This window comes from Stegodyphus dumicola, chromosome 6, assembly GCF_044657685.1.
Source record: "Stegodyphus dumicola isolate Sdum_Otavi_A_Nest chromosome 6, ASM4465768v1".
Lineage (NCBI taxonomy): Eukaryota > Metazoa > Arthropoda > Arachnida > Araneae > Eresidae > Stegodyphus > Stegodyphus dumicola.
In genome coordinates this window covers 218,099,667-218,120,392 of record NC_140773.1, presented here as the reverse complement: position 1 = coordinate 218,120,392, position 20,726 = coordinate 218,099,667, and the positions used below count along the sequence as shown (strand labels likewise).

The following is a 20,726-nucleotide window of genomic DNA, read 5'->3' as shown; positions in this document are numbered from 1 at the left end:
GAGAGTTAAGAGAAAGGATACATTTGCAGAGGACATTCTGAGTGAAACTGCCATGTATTTGTGTACAAAGACACATAAAAGAAAACCACAAAATGCTAATGCAACCAATCAGCTGTCACAAACCGACATTTGAATGAACCAGACTACGGGCTGGTATTTAAATATTAAACTAAATATCAAGAATCAAATTTTGTAAGGCTCTTTAACAATGGACAGAACAAAAATATGAGAAGGAAATCTTTGTAAAGCAACATGAGGAAGAAAGAGTGGTAAATGCACAGGTCTTTTATTAAAATAACATTAAAAAATAATCCTGTTATTTTATATATATATATATATTGAATACATTCAAAATCTTTAATAGATTCTTTGGAGATTCATATTGCTGCAAAAAGATCAAGGTAAAGATGCACTGTTGAGAAACTGCTGCTGACTAAAACTGTTTTCATTACTGTTAATGATACTTTATATATATGATAGCATTTCAATTACCATTAATAATATTTTGCAAAATACATTAAAATTTATATAATATCAATTACATAATTCTGATTATAAAACAATAGCATTAATACACAAAACCAATAATTAAAAAACATTATCTGTCTCAATACCTTATCATTTGTCAAGTTTTAGGGAGGTGTCTTAAACAAAGCAACTTTTATAATTTTTATCTAGTAACATTATTAATTCATTAAAATTACTTGTTTTCAAGAGGTAATGAAAAATTAAATAATTTTTTTAAAATTTTGACAACTTATTTAATAGTACAATTATTTTAAAATATTACATTAGCCCTAGAAATTAATATACTATTATTTTTTAAATACTAGGCCTACTATTAGGTTTAAATGATGGCAAAATCAAATGCAAAATGATAGCAAAATCTCCGTTTGCTTGGGAATTTTATGAATTTGGTCATTTATAATGTACAAGTTTATTTCTCTTCAAGATGTCTTCCACAACAATATTCTATCTGAGGAATGTAATCTTCAAATTCTTTCATAATTGAGAATTAACTTTTCACTCACTTAGAACAACTGAAAATATTGATTATATAGGAAGACAGAAATAACTCCGCTCCTCTAGAATTTACCTAAAATTCAACATTATCATTTATTATTCTATTAAATTGATACATACTGATATTTTTAAAACTTAAAAATCAAAAGCTCTCTAGTTACTAAAGAATATATAGTATCAAACTGTGTATAATTCTATTACACTGGGAGGCCATTGCATGCACTAACAAAAGCACAGGTTTTGATGTGGCATCAGAATAGGGATAGTAATTTTCTGCCAAAGTGATAAAAATAATTGTTATAAGAGGATAAAACTAGCTTAGTAGAAACTCAGGTAACTAATTAAACAACTAACAAAACTTATTTCATAAGTTAAGACAAATCTCAAAAGGTCATATAATGTTATTACAAGTTACTTATTACCATTCAAGTTTAGCTGAGGAAGCAGCCTAAGCAGAAGTTTAATTACTGTTTTAAAAATCCACAGAATTTCTAAATTTATTGCAAATAAATGAAAATATGGAGGATAATCATTTGAGTCTAGCAAGTGCTTAAACCTACAGAAAACTGTTATTTGTTTTGTCCAATCAAATATAGCAGAATGGTATATACTCTACCATGACAATACTTCTTATTTATACTCCATTATTCTGATACCAAACTACTAACCAAAAAATGCATTCCAGGAATCAGACCATTTTCCACACATTTATTTAAGACCTCACGCTTTTTTTTCTCCAAACTACAATTTCATGAAAGATTATCACCATGACTATCGAGACAACATCCAAAACTGTTATGAGATGTGTAAATAAAGTAATAAGACTGAAAGCAAAGCATTCGATCTGGCAACACATCCAGTACGAGTTTTAACTGCACAAAGTCACCTAGTTTAATAAGGATTTCCTCCCTATAAACACTTTTTTTAGTTGTTTATGAAAACAAGTGATATCAGAGCATCCACCTTTTTTTTATCAATTTTTATCTCCCAGATGAAAGTTGCAAAATTCCATTTAAAATACATACAATTACACCTTTTAGTTCTCAAAATGTATAACAGATGGTAGCACTGGTATTCATTCATGGAAATAATGTAAAATAAAAATTCTTTGCAGGTCTAATTTTGAAGCAGTTTTTTTTTATTTATTTCTAATATAATTTAAATCGTCTGAACAGCAACTTTTGGTGTTAGAATGAATATTTTTATGTGAAAGTTTCCTTTTCTAAAAAAAAATATTATTTGAATTCATATATATTAATTAAGAATGGCTGAAATTAAAAGGTGAGACCAAACATGTCCCATTGCGCATGTAGGAATTGCTGCCATTAGATGGCAGCACTGTTCAAATATTTTTAAATTCAAGTATCATGTTCATTTTATATGTTGATAATGCAAATTTATATTTTCTAATAAATTGCAACAATGTTAAAACTTGAAAAATATTTAGTATTTTTTCCGAAAGAAATGAAAATGTAAGTCTGTAACATGAAACGTCATTGAATACTGAATGGATATGTAAGTGTGATTCACCATAGAAAAATATCCTAAGCAGAGGAAAGAGTGATGAAATGGAAATCATGACGGTCTTCTAAATATCTTCCTTTTCAAACTTGTAGCAAATAAAGTACTGGAGCGAAAATCTTCTCTGTTTCAAATCTATTATGTCATCATCAAAGAATATCTAAAAAGACGTACAAGGATAGATTTTTTTTTAAATTATGTAATTTTTTTTGAAAAAAATATTTTTTATTTTGCGAATATGATCAATGTTTTCCAGATAATTATTTAAAAATTTTTTTTATATCTTACATTTTCATTTGGTTGCTGAAACTATCACTTTAGATAAGCATGTTAGGAGAATTTATGCTGTGGCAAAAATGCCATTTTACTGCTCTAGGTGAACGGTTAAACAAGCGGTATCCCACCATGTTATGAATTACCTTAAAGATTTACCTGTTTTTTCTTGCATGAAATAACATTGTATTAGGGGCTAGTTATCTATGTGTAAAGTTATTTAAAAAAAAAAAAAAAAATTATGCATCGAACCTCAAAGTGTTAAGGCATTTTCTTAGAAGTTAATTGAATGAAGATGAACTTCATAGGGGAAGGCCTGCAATGGCAAGAACAGACGAAAGTACTGCAGGAATGTGAGATGTGCTCTCTGATCATTACCTGACAGCTAAAATGATTGAAGAAGAGTTTAATGATACCACCATTCACCAGATTTTAATAAATGAACTGAGGATGGGGGAAAAAAGAAAAAAATCTGTGCAAGAATTGTTCTGAAAAACCTTTTGCAGAAGCAAAAGAACCATAGGAGGGAGAAGAGTCTTTACTTTTTGTAGTGGACTAAAAATTATCTCTTTCTGAAACGTGTCCTTACTAGTGATGAGAGTCATAGGTATTTCAGTATGATCCAGAAACAAAATGCCAGAGACAGAAATAGTACACATGACCTCACCAAGACAAGAGAGAGGCAAGGATGAGCAAGCCGAAGTTCAAAAGTATGCTCATTTGCATTTTTGATGGCCAGAAAGTCTTGTAAAAGAATTTGTGCCTCCAGGTTAAATGGTGAACAAAGGAAAAATTTAGGAAATATAGTCATGCATGGACTATATTTCCTAAATAGGACTGAATATAAGTCATGCATATGATATCAAGAATCAAGACCACTTGGGTGCTGCATCTCACCAATGTGTCTCGTCACATACATTTTCAATTGATGAGTTTTTGGCAACTAAAAAACATCCCTGTGGCTCCTCAGCCCCCTTATTCACCTAACTGAAGTCCCTGTGACTTTTTGTACTTCCAAGACTGAAATCCTACCTCAAAGCATGTTATTTCGAGACACTAGAAAATAATAAAATGACCATAACCGACTCACTGAAGTTAATTCTAAAATCCAAATTCCAACACTGCTCTAAAGAGTGGAAAAATGGTCTCTAATGCTGTGTGGGTTCCGAAGATAATTACTTTGACGAAAATAATATGAGATTATAATTTTAATTGAATAAAAAATCAGTCTCATTTATTTACATACCTTGTACATGAATAATTAAATAATGGCAATTAATTATAAAGAACAACTTCCAGTGTGCTGCACAAAGTGAAAGCTGTATCTCTAGCAATATGTTTGGAGGAAATAATGTGGATTTGCTAGTCTTTATCAAGTCAATTTTCAATAAATACAGAGTTTTCTAATAACAGTCTCACTATTTTCCAGACATATCATAAATAATGGAAATTTTTACAGATAAATAGTATGAATTAAAAAAAATATATATGAAATAAATTTCTTGAATAAAAAGTATACGAAAAACCTTTTTTTTAAATTACTATAACTATGGAGTCTCTTATTGGGTGTGTATAATAATACTTCATAACCTTGCACGATATGGGAATATTATCCTTACAAAAAATAATTAAATAAAAATGTCAATAGATACAATATTCAAATGCAGTTAAATAAGAATTATGTACTGGAAAAAGATAAATATACCTTTATCATTCAGCCACACAGCAATTCTATGATAAACACCATCTAAAACATTTATGACAAGAGCTAAAAGCACTTTGGGGAAAAGTGTCATCCAGAATGGAAAACCTCTTGCATTAATCATTCGATCCCACCAAGTCTAAAAAAATAAATAAATAAAATAAAATAATAAGCTGTTGCTCTTGCAAGTATTTTTTTGACAAGGTAGAGATATTTATAAACTTTTAGTAGTACTTATGAAAAAAAAAATTAATTTGAAAATGCATTTTTAAAGTGCAGTACAGCTTTGAGCATATAAAGTAAATAAGATCACAAATACTTTGGATAACTGAAAACGTAACTCATAAATACTGAATTTTAAATCATGCAATTTTTTTTTTTTTTTCTGACAGGGTTTTCTAAAATTGTTTATGCAAAATTCTAAAAATAATTGCTCATATAACTATAATAAAATAATTTTATTAACAATTTAACTATAATATAATATTATTATTAATAATTTAACTATAATATAATATTATTATTAACAATTTAACCAACTCCTTTATTATAAGATAAAATTCAATCTTTTAATTAAAAAAATCAGTACAAAATTTTATTTTGTGACAAAAATATTACAAAATATTAAATATACAAACTCCATTAAAATTTATGCATATTGTTAAATTGTCTCAAATTTATTATATATATTTTCACATCAATTACTCTAATGCCACAGTCCTATAACTCTACCAGCTACCACTTAAATCATGTCAGTTTTTATTTAACAAAAGATCTACAGAAGAACCATCAAGTCATTGCAAAATATTAAAAATCTTTGCTTTCAATGCCAAAGCATAAAACTGTTGAACACTGGTAATTCAAACAAGATTAAAATCTAGGTGAATAGGTTGCTATATGAGAGATTTTGTGATTTTCCCCATGCATAAGAGGCAGTTTATTTTTAAAAAGTTATCCATAAAGTATACCTCCCACTTATGCACATAGCTCTGGTAAGCTTTACTGTAATCAAAATAAACAGAAAATGAGTCTTTGGCATGGTTAATTTTTACATTGTTCATTTCTGTTTCATTGCCATCCTCCACATTATTTTCATAGCTGCAATTTTTTTTGTTCTCCGTATCTACACTACAAACAATTTCTTCACTCAAAATTGGAATTGCTATTTCCTATATTTATCCATTTTGAAAAATAACTTTGAGCAATGTCTTCGTATAATTTTATCCTCTGAAATGAATCTATGAATTCACCGATAGCTAGAGTTGTTTTCATCTGTAATATATGTAAAATGTATTTTTTAACTGGAAAACCATTAAGTGACTGTTACTAATAAGAAAGGCCGAAAGATCGATCAATGACAAGAAAATTTGCGAATATTACTGATTTTAGCTGCATCTTTCATAATGTTACTATATCCCTCCCAACCCCGACTTCTTTAAATGGTTGTTGGTTCAGTTAACAAAAATCTTGGCTAGTTAGGACTCTACAGTATTAGCAAATCATCCCCCCACTGCCATGTAAGAAAAATTAATTCATTTTCATAAAAATTTAACCCACATTTCACTCATTATGAAATCTTATGAATGAGAAATGTTCCCTTTTAAAGGTTATGCAGCTAACAACTGATATATTTCAGAAGATTATATAAATAATATGAGATAATCAAATAACAGGGTCACATAATTAAATACTAGTAGGATTACATTTTTGTAAGAAGTTTAAGTAACATTCACTAATTAAAGTTTGTATTTATCTTTTATGGAGATTGCTTATAATTTACAGTATCAAGCCATACTAATGTGACTACTTGCTATGTTTGAAGTCAGCACTAAATAAATTTCAAATTCAGGCTTCCAGGTGCCCATATTTGCTGGGGGATTACGTTATTAAAAATTTGATTGCTCTAGGTAATGCTGTTTTATCATAATGCGAGAAACATACATATATTTATGTAGATTCTTCATTATTTAATTCCTTTAAATATAATACAGGGCTGTAATAGTTGGTGGCAACATTCTGAATAGTGAATCAACACAGAAAGTGAATTGATGCAAAATGCCAAAATGAAATTAATTGCCCTTCTGGGGCTAATAACCAGTAGGAGATGCAGCTTTGGCAGGTAAATAAAATATATTGCAGGCATTCAGGAAATATTTCAGTTGCTGTTATAAATAAACAAAAAAGAATGAGCATTGGTTTTCAGGCCAAGAGCGGCAGCAGCAGCATTTCAGAAATTGCACATTTTGCGAACTGGCCACATACTACAGTGGTAAAAGAGGCTACTGTAATTGTGTTGAAATTGACAATTCAAGAAATCTTGCTAGATATAGGGCTCTGCTGCAAGCAATGGTGACAACACCTATCTAATAACTGTTCATCAGTAGAAGAAGATGGAATTTGCACAGGAGAACAACAGAAGGTCAATTAGCAAAAGGTCAACTTTTCTGATGAATCAGTTCCCCCCCCCCCTTTAATCAGATAGATAAACATTGGCACATACGGCAAGAAACACTCCTCAACCATTTGTGGACAAATACAAGCTGGTGGATGCAACGTTAAAAACTGGGGGAATGTTTTTATGATATTCTCAGAGTTCATTCATTCTTTTCTTGGAAAGACTGGGATCTTCAATACAATGAACGAGTTACGCAACTAGGAATGTTGAGTGGTTAGAAGAGCTTGAAGATGACTTCCTTGCACTTCTCTTGCCCCCAGATTTAAACTCAATTAAGAATATACAGAACCACCTTGATTGAGTAGTTCACTCTACTGATCCTCCAGCACCAGTCAATTGCATTGCAGTTGGCATGGATCTACATCCCTAACCACTTTCCATCCCTCCCAGCCCATCTAGGTACTCTCCATACACCACACAGCGGCTATTTTGGATCAGGACAAACAGGACATTTTTGGACTAACAGGTGATCATATTAATGTGATTCTCAACTGTATATATTAAGTATGATATCAGATGTTGTTATATGAAATGTTACATTATGTTACTATATCAATGCTATATATATGTATTACATCAAATGTTTTACTATCACACCTGCTAATCCCATAAATTATACAAGAAGAGTTAACAAAAATAAGGAAACAAGCTCTCACAGGCATAATAATGCTTTTGCTATTCTAAAGTCACCTGCTGTAATTGTTGCATAAATTTGGGAAACTATAACTTTACGATGGCTGTGCTAACAGAAATGTGTCAAGTATTGAAATGATAAGGTTTCTGCATTTAAACAAATCTTCACCAGCAGAAATTCATAAACTTTGTTTTCATAAGCTCAATTTGAAGTATATTTGCTAATGAAGCTTATGTCATAGCATGTTAATAAATTTTGTTTTGACACAGTGTGTTCCATAAAGTCAGGATAAATATTCAAAACAAGCAACGACCATATTGGCCAAACAATGTTCACCACAGATGACATCATTTGCCTAGCTAAAGTTTTTAATTTAAGCAATGTTTCTACTCCTAAATAAAAAGGATATTGGATCATCCTTAAAATATGTAGAGTTTTACTCAAAATCTGTGAAATGAATTTTAGCACAATTTAAAATTTTACACTGCCATGTTTCTCTTTCATTTATGTGATTACCTAAGAAGACAGGCAACTGCCATCCATTCAAGGTCACAGAAAGAATTGTTATGGGAGTTAAGACATGCATAGTTTTTGCATATAACTGAAGCATTTGAAAGATTGATAATATGCAAGAAAAACATGCTCGGATGAACATCATAGGTGAAAGCATTGATATTAAAATTTATTTATTTATTTTTAAGTTACTTTACAAAAAACATTGTATATTGTTTATCTCAATGTTAATGGCATAAATCTCTTTGCTCAGTTTTTGGATGGTAGTATAATATTCTTTCACAGAAGTCATATGCTACGTTGTAATATCAATATTCAAACAAAATTTGTGCAGCACAAGAAAAGGGCTTCTTTTTAAGAATTTATCACAACAGCAAATTATAGATATACATTTACATCAAAACACCAATGTATGGATCTTGTAAATGCACAAGAAATTATAAAACAGATCTGACTGCATATACAAATTCTTAGTACATTTAGTATAAAAATAAGAATGGAAATTTAAAAAACTACAACAACATTTTTACCACTCTGAAAATTTAATGAAATCATTATAATATAACAATTGCATTTATCTTAATTATTGTTGAAGTTTTTAGTGCAATACTAGCTAATTCTGCTAGTTTTAATACTATCTGTCATACTTTTTTGTGTTCCTCCTATTAATATATAAAATGAAGGAAAAAATCTTAACTTATTAAAATTGTGAGGGTGATAGTAAAAAATCTCAATGTATACCATTTATTGCTGATAGATACTAGAATTTAATGGTAGAACAAATAACTGACCATAGTATAACCAATAATTTTTACAATATTCAACATATATTGGACTAATTATATTTAAATTCTTTAAAGAAATTCTTTTTTCTAGTTTAAAGTTTTACATTTAAGTATATTTGCTTAAATACCTAATCATTTTATACCATTGAAAATCTGCTACCATTTCACATACTGAAATCAAATCATTCACAGATCATATACAGTACAAAGTCTTTAATCCGGACCCGTCGATTCCGGATTATAGATCATCAATTAAAATCTGTAAGATGGCTTGCAGAAATTATAAAATTAAAAATATGGAACCATAATTTATGAAATAAAGAGAAATTACGATCTAAAGGTTATCAAAATTTACAAAAAAAAAAAAAAAAAAAAAAAAAAAAAAAAAAAAAAAAAAGCTTAATATTTATTTGTTTACTTTATTAAACATTTTTTTCAATGTAAGTTGTTTTTTTAAGTTGCTTCGTTTTTTGAGCTAATACTGTCTATAAACACACATAATTTCTTGTTCAGTTCCACTGTTCAAGTCCTGTAATTGTTGTATCGAGAATATTGACTAACTTGTCAATTGAAATTTTTTTCATTTTCAATAACCTCTCTGTCATTTTCTTTGCTATTGGAAGCGTTACATCGAAACATGCTTTCGCTTTGTATATCCTTTTGCAGCTCCAGAATCGGAAACTCTTTTTGACATAATCGAAAGTTCAAGTTTACTTTTTATAACATTGCTCTAACAGTCCGCAAAAAATAATAAGCCGGATCCAATTAGAAGATTAATGAAAAACGCAATCTGCAACATTAACTGAAATAGATAATTAGATAATTTTAGCCTAGCTTATACCATCCATTATACATTAAACATGCATGCATTAACGTATTATGTGCATGCGTAAAGGTATTATGCGCGTGCGCAAAAAGTTTGTAGCTTTGAGGTCCGGATTATAGATCATTCTGGATGTACTGTACATGTATTTTTGAATGAACTTTTCGCTCAATGAGTGCTTTTCCCCCTTCCAAATGTACCTAAGATAATTAAAAACACATTAAGAGAAAAATGCATTTAAATTAAATAATCTAAATATACTTAATTATAAAGTAAATAAATCACCTACCTGAAGTTCAAATATGAGGAACATGACCAAAAACACAATAAGTAAACAAAATGCAATAACGGGTAAACTAACGCAGTAACGAAATAAATTACGTTTCCATGCAGGATAAGTAGGTTCCATTCTTCCAGTTATAGGACTTATTGCAAGAGGCCCCTAAAATTTGATACACCAGTTCATTAGAATCATACCACACACAGCATTAATTTCTAGATAATATTTTTCAAAAAAGAAAACTTTTAATTCCTTTAAACAAACGAACAATTAAAAAGAGAGAAAGAAAGAAATTTATGTACCAAAGGCAAATAGTATAATGCAGGACACAAGTCAGAGCATGAGAAATCTCCAGACATACTGGACAATTATTTGTTCATTTTAAAGATAAGCAGTTTCATGCAATTTAGTTAAAAACACCTGGTGCTCTTATAAAGGATCATGCACAAATTTGCATGTCTTTTATAGACATAACAGAAATAATCTCAGTAATTACTTTCTAGATTATGAAATATTTAATAACTGAGTTACATAAACCTAAAACAATTAATCTGCTACTATAAAAAATATAAAATGCTTAGATTACATTACCAAATTAAGAATTACCTCAATAACCACAACAATAATAATAATAAAGTTTTTCAGATTCAATTTAACCTCATAATGAGATCAAATTTCAAAATCCATACAGGTTTTTATCAATTATTTCTATTCTCTTTCAAATATTTAAGGAAAGAACTAAGACTGCAGTTATCACAATTGTATTCATATTCAACATTCTTACCATCTATGTACAGTAGTTACTTAATCTTTTCATATAAAATGTTCATATAGTGTTATTTTAACAAGATATACACAGCTTACCATTGAATAAGAACGGATCATGCAATAAATCAAACATGTATATTTCATGTATCAGTAAATGTATTTCATTATTTTATGAATAAATGAGTTAGCAATTACTTTCGAAAGACCTCAGAAATACTCTTGGTTTAAGTCTTAATAATCCTTGTAGGCTTTTCTTAAAATTATTTTAAAGGGTATTGCAATGTCTTTATATAAGCCGCAATGATCTTTATTATTATCACTAGTTAAGTAATCATTAGATAGCTTGATTCAAAATCATAACTGTTACTAATTAAATCTACTTTTTTATCACTTATTTTCACAAAACACACCCCTAGTGCATTAGTAAGTTTAGGTAAGTAATTTGGCAAAAACAGATAAAACAGACATTGCCTTAGGGCAAGTGATGCATGTGGCACATGCCTTTAAATTTAAAATTGTAAAAAAGAAATTATTATTTTCTAACATAACTGCATAATGAAATGCTTATAAGTTATTTTAAATATAAAGTTATTGAATCATCTATCTTATTTAGAATCAGAAATTTAAAACTAAAAGAATTACCCGCTATTGTGTCTTCTCTAATTCTGCCTCTGCATTCTTTACAAATCTAAGCATCATTAACAAAATAATGTATTTCACACAAGTAAAGGGAAAATTCTTATCCCTCTATAGCTCTCACCAACAGGTCAATTTTCCCTTATCTACATGTGGTCATCTCACAGCAATCAAGGTTGATTAAGTGAGTGCTATTTGTTTAGCACTGACTTTCATAAAATTTATTATTATCAATATTATTATTATGAAGTTATTATTACATAAAGTTTTTTTTTCGCTTTGAAGTTTGCATTGTATTTACATAATTGTTTAAGTGGTTTAGTTTAGTATAAAGTTAGTTATTCTCATTACTAAATTAGTTTTACAGTTCCAAATTGATAATGTATTAAACCTGTAATATTAAATGAAGCATAATTATTTTAGAAATTGAAGCATGACTGAAAATGAAACAGAGTTGACTTTTAAAGGGTTTAACTCAATCAATATTTAAATCTTGATTGTTATCTGAAAAATACAAATTTCTTAAAAATGACAAAACTTAACAGGCATGTATGTACAGTAAATATAAAGGTAAAAATGTTAGACATACTAAACCTGCATAATACAAGAAAACTACCTAGGTAATAGTTTATGATGTCAATAAGGAAAGGTTTTGCTTTTACCATAGTCAGTTTAAGTTATGAATTTAATAATTTCACCATGTTATAGTATCTATTTCAAAATACGAAAAATTTCGTTGAGATCAAGACTTGAATTCAGCCAGTGTTCAATTCTGGTATTCATCACTAATCAATATAAGTAAATTCTAATAAAAAGTATCAATATGATTAAATTCTAACAATAAATGCAACTTTATGAGCTCTCTTCAGGGTTACCACTCAAACCTAAGAATGAAGTTCCCTGACTTTTCGAGGTATATTTCAAGAAAATTCCAGGCTATCCACATAGCATGTGTTGGCTGTGCTGAGAGTAAATTAATTATGGTCCCACTTAAAAACATAAAAATTTGCCAATTACATATGACTTTATATATATATATATATGTAAGATAAAAAATATGTAAATCAAAATTATAATTTAAACTAGTGATAACCCTTTAATTCTCCCTCTCTGTTCTAAAAATTGTAATAACTTGGCTGGATTGCATCATTTCTAGATCATTCCATTTTGCATGGCCTGTGCAGCACTGATGACATAATAATTGTGAACTGAAACTTTTAACTCAGACTAAAACCTTTCTCTTCATGTGCTTAAATATCGGATAACTTTTCACTTCAGATTCTCTTTGTGCACTACTTGGACATAATTTCGCTTCCTATCGAAATAATATCAAAAATGTAATTATTCTTGAATAGGCACGACTAGAGTGCCAAGTGAACTGTGGTGACAGATGTCAGTTGCAAATATAAATGGAATTAATATTGCCTCGACTAGCAAGTTAGTTTCGTAGATATTATGAAATGAACATATTAGCATACTATGCAATCAGATTTCTTCCTCCTCAACACGGATCTACGTTCTATCCTATATAGCCATTAAGCATCAGCACTGCTGTGTCTTTTCCTTGCTATTATTACATATATGTAAGATTAAAAATATGATTTACTTTGATTTGGGAACTTCATCTCGCTGTCTTAGAAATTGCGCCATAACGTCTAAACTGCGTCATTCAAATTAATCATGTGATCTTATGTAACGCTTAATGCAGATACCTCTTGACCAATCACCCAACTGTAAACCAAAACTTTAAACTGAAGCTTTTCGACTCCCTCCCTTCTTCCTCTGTAGTACTGTGACACTCTTTCTCTTCTTGCTTACGTTTTCATCGTGTTAAGATGCTTAATGTTCGATTCCATTGCCATAGTAACAAAAATGTTCTCGAAATAGGCACGATTGGAGTACCAAGTGAATTGTGGCCACCAATCAGAATTTAAATAAATATGGAGTTTAATCCGGTTCGACTGCTTCTTCAAAATGGATGGACGTTCTAAGCATCAAATATCTACGCTAAACAACATTGCTACTCATCTACATCTCAGAGTAGTTCTAAACATCAACTATCTACGCTAAACAACATTGCTACTCATCTACATCTCAGAGTAGTTCTAAATATCAACTATCTACGCTAAACAACATTGCTACTCATCTACATCTCAGAGTTCTTACATCAATGTTTCCAAAATTTGTGCAATTATTACATATATATGTACACTTTTATAACTATAATAAGAAATGTTTTCTTCACTGAGGATTGAGATTAGGATTTGCCTAATCGGGATTTAAAAATGTCTTTTCTGCAGATATTTTGCAGCTAAAAGAAAGAAATCTATTTAATGATATTTTAAAATAAATTCAAGTATTTTATATTTATTTAGCAGCACACATAAGTAAAAAATATAAGCACTAAATTTCGTGAAGGTATGTCATATTACTGCTAGAATTAGTTTCATGAGTATGCCAGAGGAAATTGCTATTAACTAGTGTTATTAACTAATAAATAAATTTAGAAGGAAGAAGACACATTAAATGATATGAATAACATTAAAATAAAATTAATTGCTTAAGGATTAAAAACTGAATTACAAAAATTGACAGTATTTTGGCTCATAGAGATATATTAAATGGTTAGCCTAGACGACTTATTATTATTATATTATTATTATTTTATTTTACTGCAAAATGGCAAGTAAGACATTTAAGAAAGAAGAAAAGGTTTAAAAGATTTTTGTTTTATATGAGAATGGGGAGAATTTAATTTCTTTCAACATGCACTGCACATGCGCATGCAAATCTCTGGATTCTTGAGGCTACTGCAAAGAATTTGTAGGATCCCTTACAAATTCTTTGGTTACTGGAAACTAGATGTCTTTCTAAAAGACAATCTGATTGGTGCTGCGAAATTTGGCTCTATGCCAGCTGTTCGAATGAGGCTCACGCGATACATGATTTGCCAGGAAAGTGATCGCTTCTTCCGATGTTGCCGTGAAAATCTCTCTCTCTCTCTTTTTTTTTTTTTTTTTTTTAAGAATTGCAGTATAAAATTCTCCGACTTTTCCAGATTTTGACCAAAATATTTAAATTCCGTGACTTTTTCCTGATTTTATTAGTCAATTTTCGAATTCCCTGACTTTCCCGGTTTTTCAGGTTTTCCAGATAGCATGGCAACCCTGTTTCTTTGAAAGCGGAGAAATTTGCTTTTAGTTTCTTGAAATTTTATTAAATATATTTAATAATGCTGCAAATTATTTGAATTGAATGTCCTCTCTTTTTCTCTTGAGACTGAAAACAAATTTGTACCACATATAAATATCTGCAGTACACACAACATGAAGGGAAATTCAGAAAATTGTGTGGCAGATTTTTTTTTCAATATCAGCATTAACTGTACCAGTGTTCGACTTCTATTGGGGTGTAGAATGAATTAATAATTGATTTATATAATTTATTGATTGATTGATTATACATGTGATACTTTACAGAGCTAATATGTATCAATCAAGGAAAATTGAGTTTTGATTTCAAATTTTATGTCATGCAATGTTAATAATAAATTAATATGCAAGTACAATAGTGAGATTTTGAATGCATAAATCTAACTTCCATTCATTAATATAATTTTTAAAAAAATTGGTGTTTAGCAGTATGCCCTTTTGAAAAGTTTTTGAAAGTTTGATATTTATAATTGAATAAGATTTAAGCTGATTGTTATCTTTCATATAGCAGGATTTCTTATTGTATTTACATGCTTTTCGTAAATATCTGATTCTTTGTCAGTAATTAAAAAACACAAATCATCAAAGGAAGGGAACTGGTATTCCACTGTGATAGAACAAACATCATGTTTAAATGCTCTGAAAATTGTATGTTGAAACTCTTTAAGAAGCAAATGAAAGGATATGTGCAATATGGGCAAAAGAAAACACTTTCTATTATGTACACAGAGTTGTAAATAAATTTAATTGTTTATACTGCTCAGAAAGATGTATTTGGCTTGAATCAAAACACATGCATGAATTATAATACTTATGTATTTATTCTTCTTATTCACTAAAACAGCAATTTTATTAAATAAAGAACAATGCAAATATATAAATAATTCATAATAAAAAATGAGAATTTTCAATATGAATTACTTACTGAAAATAAATTTCGAACAAATGCCCTAAAAGCAAACTTAATTATTCTTAATAACTTATATTACTCTCTCCTCAATAAATAGAATATCTCTCCTCATATGTATGCACATACAAACACACACACACACACACACACAAAAGTTTTAAAGTATTAAAAGGTAAATAATTATCTTTAAACACTATTCACTTTTAACAAATTTATGCAAGTCTGACTTAGAAATTAATTTGAATATCACAGAAATTATTCATAATACCACATACAGTAAAAAGAGGTCGTGGTTCTGCAAGTAGCTCATTCTGAATGTCTAAAGTACCCCAGCGATATGCTAACTCAGCACAATGCCTTTTCCAAGATTCCAAGTATAGTGTTGCCCATAAAACATTGAATAATGCGAAAACAACAAAGCAGATATCCTCTGTAGCCTAAAGGAAAAGATTTTTATGATAAAATCTCACCTGTTTGTACAATAAAAATCAAATAATATGCAGAAAATATTTAAAAATATTCATTAATGTAGGGGAAAAAATATAATGCACAAAATGAAATCATTACACATAAAATTCAAGGAGTAGATTAAATCTCCAGGGTACAAGTGTAATAACTTCAACCATTATGCCAAATGATATACGATAAAATACAAAAGCATATCAAGTTGATACTGCATATAAAACGTTACATGCTTTTATACTTAATAAATATGTAAGTATTTATAACTGAATCAGATTTAGGCTGTTTATTATCTTGCATATAGCAGGATTTCTAACTGTTTTTGCATGCTTTTTGTAAATATCTGAATATTTCAAAATCTTTGGTTCTTTGTTAGTAATTAAAGAATATATATCATCAGTGTCATAAGAATATATATCATATAACTTGTTTCTCAATATGAGGCCTATTAGACAATTCTAAATCATCAAATTTCTATTAGAAATAATAAATATATTATAAATAAATTACAAATAATAAAAAAAAATTCATATACAATGAAATCTCCCATGGTAACTACTGCTCTTTGACGATCAATTTTGAAAGAGACCATTATTTTTGAGTACATAATTAAAAATATTCAATATAAAATCATCAGATTACAGTCTATCACTTTGAAGAGTTCAATATAAAATTTTCAAAAATTTATATATTAAAAAAACTGGCAGACTATAAGTAACCATGGTTAATACTGCCAGTCATTTGGCAAAAATCCACAAAGAGTTCTGAGATAAAGAGATACTTTAATACAGTCCATTAACAAATAGGCTCTCAGCTCTGCTTAAATAAGGGATGGTTTAATAGTAAGGAAGTAATATATTTTTAATATCATTTACAGGTAAAAATTTATTGAAGGTTAGTTTTTTAACACAGGTATAACACTTGGAAAGGAAAAATGTACTTGTGTATTTTCCAGTACCTAGTGATACACTGCCAACGGTCTAATGACACATTTTGGCAGTGCTATCTATGATATCATAGATAGCAAATTGATGAAATAGGTTTTTTTATTTCAAGTTGATACTGCAGGACAATTATCCAAGATTATTATTCTTCACAATTTGTCTCTTCTTCCACACACATTTGGCTCAACTTAAAGGCAAATGAATTTTGTTGAACAAATTCTCAGTTCTTATTCTAATGCTTCATTAGCCTTTTTTGCTATTACATTGCTACTGAGTACCTTCTGCCATGTACAGTTTTGCTGCGCGAGAATTGAAACACTCATTATTTTTGGCAAACACATGTTCAAAAATAATGGGAAAAGGTTACAATGCTCCTATTACTCAGTCTGAGATTGATGCTGAATACAAAAGATGCCAATTTGTAACATCCGTTAAGCCAAGGGGGGTGACATTAACAAGAAAAGAAAAAGAAAGAAAAAATCATCTTTCAGAAGAATCTTGAACAGCTTCTAGGATTTCATGGCAATAATGTAATTATAATTGCAAGAATACACATCTCAAGGAACTTATAATGACAAAAATCAACAATTTTTGAAATTAAAGTTACTCTATTTAAGCACATTTCTGATAATGGTATATACTCTGCTGTAGAATGAGCACTTTAAAAATGATCATCCTCCCCATAAAATGGAAAGGTACAAAGAAATTAAACTTTGAAAAAAAAACTTACCTGATCTCTTCCATAATAACACAGCCACATAAACAGTCCAAAAAATGCAGGCATCGTCAAAGCTTTAGTATAATGCCCTAACCATGCAAAGTAGATGGCAATTTTTACACCAAAATAATCACAAATATCATCTGCAAATAAACATATAAAATTTAAAACAACAGCTGATTTAATAATATTAAAAAAATATTATTTTTAAAATGCAGTATGTATTATTTCTTTTTATGTATTACACTGAAAGCTAGACTACCTGACATTCAACTAATTAACGTATTTGACGGCATATAAGACGCACTTTTTTTGGTCTCAAAAAAGTTACCTGCATCTTATACATGAAGGACACAGGTTAACTTTCAATACTGAATGCTATTTTTAGCCCGGATAAAGGTCTAGACACACATAACTTTTTCTACATCTGCCATAATTATTTGCGCATGCGTGAAATATCTGTCGCCAAAAAGCGCCAAAGCTCAAAGCTGATGTTGATGATCGAACAGGTTCGACGGCCACATTACATCTATGGAGCCTTTACTTCTTTACATAGACTTTCTTTTACTCAGCCAACACACGTGTTGGTATCAGTGATACTCTGTATAAATATGTCGATATCAGTGTTTAAAACTATTTGTTTAAAAAAAATACTCTGGAAAATAATATGACTACAGGAAACAAGAGATTAAGCTATACAATTCAGTATAAACTAGGAGTGTTAAACTACGCCAAAGTGCATGGAAACAGAGCAGCAGCAAGGCATTTCGGTCCACCACCTACCGAAAAAATGATACGTACTTGGCGAATGCAGGAAGATCAACTGAAGACTGCTAAAAAACAAAAACATAACCTTCGATGCCCAGCTTCATCTTGGCCTGAACTTGAAAATGCCGTAAAAATGTGGGTGATAGATAAGAGGAAATCTAGGATAAGTGTTTCAACCAAAATGATAATCAATGAGGCCAAAGGATTTGCAGAAAAACATGGGAATCAGAACTTTTCAGAGTCTGAGGGCTGGTGCTACAGGTTCATGAAAAGGCAAGGCTTATCAATATGCACAAAAACAACTATTGCACAGAAAATGCCAGCAGATTATGAAGAAAAAATACTAGCATTTCATAGGTTTGTTATAGTAAACGCACGCAAGAAAACTTCTTTTGAGCTCGGTCAAACAGGAAATATGGATGAAATTCCACTCACATTTGATGTACCATCCAACAAGACTGTGAGTATCAAAGAGTCTAAATCAAAAACCATAAAAACCACAGGTCATGAAAAAACCCGATATATGGTAGTTCTAACATGTTGTGCTGATGACACAAAACTACCACCATTTTTCATATTCAAAAGAAAAACTTCCAACAGGTGTAATCGTTCATGTTCATCCGAAAGGCTGGATGGACAAAGCTGGAATGAAACTGGTTACGGAACGTATGGACGAGGCGACCTGGTGGACTCTTAAGAAAACCCTCTCTTTTGATTTTGGATCAGTTTAGCGCCCACTGAACTGAAACCACAAAGAAGAGTGAGAGAATTAGAAACCCAGATAGCTGTCATTCCTGGTGGATTGACTAGCCAATTGCAGCCTTTAGATGTATCGGTGAATAAGCCATTTAAGGAAAAAGTGCGAGAACAATGGAACAAGTGGATAGGAGAGCCACATCACGCCCTCAGGTAGAATGAAGCGGCCCTGTATTTCACAAGTGTGCGAGTGGGTAAAAAGATCTTGGGAGGACGTAAAGGCTGAAGTAATTGTTAAATCCTTTAAGGAGTGCGGAATCAGTAATGCTCTTGATGGAACAGAAGACGACGCATCATTCGAAGAAGGTGATACTAGCAATGACGGAAACAGTAGTGATGACGATATTCTCGTTTTCGATGATGATGATAGTGAAACGGATTTTTATGGTTTTGAAAGTGATTAAAGTCTAATTTCATGATAGGCAACATTTTCCTTGAATCTGTGTTTCTTGTTGTTTCTGCTTTATTTTATATTATGTTTGATTGCTTGCCATTCATTCATTTATTCATTATTGAAATTTACATATCATGTTCAAAATAGCTTGCCGTTTGTTAATTTTCCTTAATAAAAATATGTTTGGTAATTGCATTCAATGTTTGCCTTTTATGAAACATGAGAACTAAAAGAAACCACATTTTAAGTTATTGTGGTACTGCGCTGTTGCACGGCTTATTGAAACTTTTTTCCTTTATGTGTGGCCTTCTAAATAAGGGTGCGTTTTATATGCCGTCAAATACGGTAATTGAAAAACTCAAGTAGCAGGAATATTTTTAAAATTTTATATAACCCTTTGAAAAATCAAGCATATCAGCAAAACTGTCACCAAGCAGTGTAAATCAGCACAGTAATGGATAAGTGTGATGTCACAACACAATTACAATGTCTTCATCTTGATTTTATGTAAACCAAATTAATTCTTGATAATTCAGTTCTGTCTGTGCACAGAAGATATAAGTTAATTGCTACTTTGATGCAGTTTTATGACACAATATTTCCCTCTCAAAAATATCAGCTACTTTTCCTTTTTGTGTGCGTGATAGTCTTGTTAACGTCTTCAGCCACAGCATTATCACATTTTTCTTGATCAACAAAAGATTGACGGAAAAAGCATTAGGATGTTATTCTAAATTTTAAAGATATTTGTCTAAGGTTTCAGCATGGCTAATTTTCACATTATTTGTTGCATCATCATCCTCAGCATCATTTTATCACTACACTTTTTATTATTTCTTCCAGCAGAATGATTTCTTTATCACTCAAAACCTGGTTTCTTGCTTTTTACCTCCATGCATTCCAAAATGTCATCTTCAATGTATTTGCATCATTCTGTTCTTTGAAACCCGACAGTGAATTTGTTATCAGTTGGTGTTTGACTGTTAGCGTTGCTTTCACCTTTAATACATGTAAACAACATCTTTTATTGTAATGCACAACAAGAAGATGATTAGATTGCTCATCACTGATATGATAGGCCAAAGAATCATTTAATGATTTATTTAAATCAATTGGTAGTTCACTTAATACAGACCTTGGTTGATAAGG

At 30.2% G+C, this 20,726-nt stretch overlaps 1 protein-coding gene across 1 annotated transcript in view; it reads right to left on the bottom strand.

The window, feature by feature from the left end:
- Positions 1–20,726, bottom strand: part of wwk (anoctamin 8 white walker) — a 73,494-nt gene that overhangs the window by 27,333 nt on the left and 25,435 nt on the right. Inside the window, exons 5-8 of the mRNA XM_035353733.2 lie at positions 17,672–17,802; positions 15,811–15,972; positions 10,019–10,171; positions 4,523–4,658 (exon numbers count right to left, since the gene is read on the bottom strand). Coding sequence (XP_035209624.2) covers positions 4,523–4,658; positions 10,019–10,171; positions 15,811–15,972; positions 17,672–17,802 — 582 coding nt within the window. The remainder of the gene's footprint in view (positions 1–4,522; positions 4,659–10,018; positions 10,172–15,810; positions 15,973–17,671; positions 17,803–20,726) is intronic.